General features: G+C 47.3%; 1 protein-coding gene across 1 annotated transcript; it reads right to left on the bottom strand.

Moving 5' to 3' along the window:
• Positions 1 to 2,341: 2,341 nt before the first annotated feature.
• On the bottom strand, positions 2,342 to 3,259 carry LOC105999253 (olfactory receptor 7A5-like). The gene has a single exon (XM_013034222.1). The coding sequence runs from the start codon at positions 3,257 to 3,259 to the stop codon at positions 2,342 to 2,344; it is 918 nt and encodes a 305-aa protein (XP_012889676.1).
• Between the last annotated feature and the right edge of the window lie 264 nt (positions 3,260 to 3,523).

Here is a 3,523-nt window from a genome sequence, read left to right as displayed (position 1 = left end):
GCCACCTTCCCAGCCCGAAAATCTCTATTTTTCTATGTGATGTATATATATATTTGAATTTGGGTGGCACAGTCTTGGTCTTTAGAGAAATGTGGAGTCTATTGTCATTTGGCCTGTATCCACCGTTCATTATGGCATCATACAGAACAGTCTCAATAGCTTCAGTATCTTCTGAGGGCCACCTGTTCATCTCTCCCTGCCTTCACCCACTTGGTGGAAGCTATTGATTTCTAACACTAACGTATTTTTGTCTTTTCTGGAACCTCACAAGTTGGCTTTATGTTTCGGCAGAGCTAAGGGAGAGGCATGCAGAGCCCTGTCGATGCTAACTGGGTAACTAGGCCCACTGCCTGGTAGCCCAGCTCCATGACTGAGTCACACCGCAGCCAAGCCACGCCCCCATCACAGAACCACACCCACCACAGAGCCACGCCCCTGAGGATGAACCACGCCCCTGCCACAGAGCCCCCGCCCTCACCGCTGAGCCACGCCCCCATCACAGAACCACACCCACCACAGAGCCACGCCCTGGAGGATGAACCACGCCCCTGCCACAGAGCCCCGCCCTCACCGCTGAGCCACGCCCCCATCACAGAATCCTAGGGTAGAAATCAGTCAGTAGCCAGTGATAGAAATTGGCATCTTTTATTTAACAACCTTTTAATGTTCCTTCAGGTAGTTTTGAGTCTTGAATATGTATTCCTGTTTGTTTCTGTGCAATAAATAATCCCTTATAGATATGGGCCACAGCTTGAATATTCCTTTAGCTCCCAGCAGGTTTATTTTATTTTTTTAATAGGCCTGGGGATTTGAAACCAGGTGCTCATACTTGACTAAACAACCTAAGCCAGACTCCAGACTCTTTTCTTTAGTTATTTTTCAGGTAAAGCCTGTGCTGGTCTCGGACCACAGTCTTCCTACACCTACCACTTCGCTGGAATGACAATTGTAAACTACCACGCCCATCTCCTCCTCCCACAGAGGAGCTTCTTTGAGATAGCAACTTGCTGATTTATTTTGGAGGTACCGTCATTTGAACTCAGGACCTTATGCTTGCTAGGTAAATGCCTGCCAGGCGAGTCATGACTGTAGTCCTTCTGGCTTTGGTTGTTTCTGAGTTAGTGTCTCACATTATACCCAGGCCAGCTGGGATCACAATCCTTCTAGTGTGCTTCCCATCATAGTTAGCATGGTATGCACTTGCTACCATACTCAGAACTTTCTGTCGAGATGGGAGGTCTCATGAGCTGACTTCCTAGGACAAGCCTTGAACCATGATGATTGCACATAGGTTCAGTCTGCCATAATAACTCAATGTATGAGTGAAACTTTCACTCCTCATCAAAGCACGCTACCCCTCTGGTGCGAAGTATGCCACCCTTTACGTTCAAATTCACTTGCAGTATACAATCCACTGGGAACACGGGTTTGATCAAGAATTTTTGCCTAAGTAGACTCTGAGATGAATAAGAAACCCATTGATAGCCAGCAGAGAAAAAGCCCCATGACCACCTGATAAATCTCTTGTAGGAAAAAGTCTGCTTGTCAGAAACAGGTGTGAGTACAGTGTGATAAGCAGGTTCCAATGACAGGAAAAAGATGTGACAGTCCGTCCTCAATGACTAAGTTGTATGAACGGCCTCAGTTACCGGTGCAGTGTATACTCTAGCAGCCAAACTCATCATCCTAAAAGGTAAGTGGAAAACTCAAATGCATTTATGGCCTCCATATTGGGCATAACTCGAAATCAGGAAAAGGCTGAAATGGTAAACACCATTGGTTATGGGGGGGGGAAGTATTTAAATGCAGAAATAATAGCTCAGGTGCTGGTGGCTCACACGTGTAATCCCAGTGACTCAGGAAGGTCGTGATCTAAAAAATCAAGGTCTGAGGTCAGAGGAAAGTCTGTGAGACCCATGTATCCAATTAACCACCCCAAAAAAGGCAGACGTGGATCTGTGGTTCAAGTGGTAGAGGCCAGCCTTGAGCACAAAGCTTAGGGATAGCTTCCAGTTCCTGAGTTCAAGGACTGGGATTGGCACACACACACACACACACACACACACACACATAATGAACGCAATCTAGGTTCTGATTTCAAACCCTAGTACCCGTGTGCATGAGCACACACACACACACACACACACACACACACACACACACACACACACATTTTTTAAAATATACAAAATAGTAGAAGACAAATTTGAACCCCCAGATAATAAAGAGGAGTAAGTTTCACGTCTGCTATCTGATCGGAGAGAGATGGATCCTAGCTCTAAGATGGAGGGCGTTGCACAGAAGGGCATCTTCTTGAAAACACCGCGTTGGTGCTGTTCCTTCAGAGATGTCTTTTCAGAGCCCTCTTGATGTCCGTGTTCCTCAGGCTGTAGATGAAGGGGTTCAGCATGGGGGTGACCACGCCGTACATCACCGAGGCGGCCCCGTTGGGGTGTGAGCTGTGTGTTGTTGCAGCACTGAGGTACACGCCCAGGATTGTAGAGTAAAACAAGGAGACCACGGACAGATGTGATGCGCAGGTGGAAAACGCCTTGTACTTCCCCTGGGTTGAAGAGATGGCCCGGATGGAGGACACAATCTTCGCGTAAGAATACAGGATGCCCGCCAGGGGCCCCCCACCCAGCAACACAGATGTGAAATACATCACCAGGTCATTGGGCAAGGTGTCAGAACAAGCCAGTCGGACCACTTGATTGAGTTCGCAGAAGAAATGAGGGATTTCCAAGTCGGAGCAGAAAGACAGCCGCAGCACCATGAGACACTGCAAGAGAGAATGCAGGATGCTCACCATCCAGGACCCCAGAACCATCAACACACAGAGCCGCGGGCTCATGATGGCCGTGTAGCGCAGCGGGTGACAGATGGCCACGAAGCGGTCGTAGGCCATCACCGTCAGAAGGAAGTTTTCCAGCCCGGCAAAGAGGATAAAAAAATGCATCTGGGTGATGCAGGTGTGGAAGGAGATGTGCCTTCTTTGGGTCTGTATGTTGGACAGCAGCTTGGGGATGGTGGTGGTGGTAAGGCAGACGTCAGAAAAGGAGAGATTGGAGAGGAAAAAGTACATGGGCACGTGGAGGAGAGGGTCAGAGGTGATCGCCAGGATGATGAGCAAGTTGCCAATGACAGTGACCAGGTACATGGTGAGGAAAAGCCAGAAGATGAAGGGCTGTAAGTCAGGGTCTTCTGAAAACCCGAGGAGGAGAAACTCTAAACGCTGTGTAGAATTCTCTTGGTCCATGTGGTCTATGACTGAGGAGATAAAAATGAGAGGGGGAGGGTGCATTTGGAACTTTTCATAAATACCATCTATATTTTATAAATACAAATGCCATTTTATAAATATAAATGCCATTTATATTTTATAGTCAATTCAGAGGAATGAAAGCTATGTACAACTAAAATAGGATATTTCACACATGAGGAAATGTTCATCATCCCTGGTGGTGAAGGAAATGCAAATAAAGACAACCCTGAGATACCACCTTACCCCAGTCAGAATATC

The sequence above is a fragment of the Dipodomys ordii genome, unplaced genomic scaffold, assembly GCF_000151885.1.
Source record: "Dipodomys ordii isolate 6190 unplaced genomic scaffold, Dord_2.0 Scaffold184, whole genome shotgun sequence".
Lineage (NCBI taxonomy): Eukaryota > Metazoa > Chordata > Mammalia > Rodentia > Heteromyidae > Dipodomys > Dipodomys ordii.
This window is presented reverse-complemented; position numbering and strand designations above follow the sequence as displayed.

Excerpts from the sequence above, each read along its gene's own strand:
- LOC105999253 (XM_013034222.1), bottom strand. The coding sequence starts at position 3,259 with ATGGACCAAGAGAATTCTACACAGCGTTTAGAGTTTCTCCTCCTCGGG.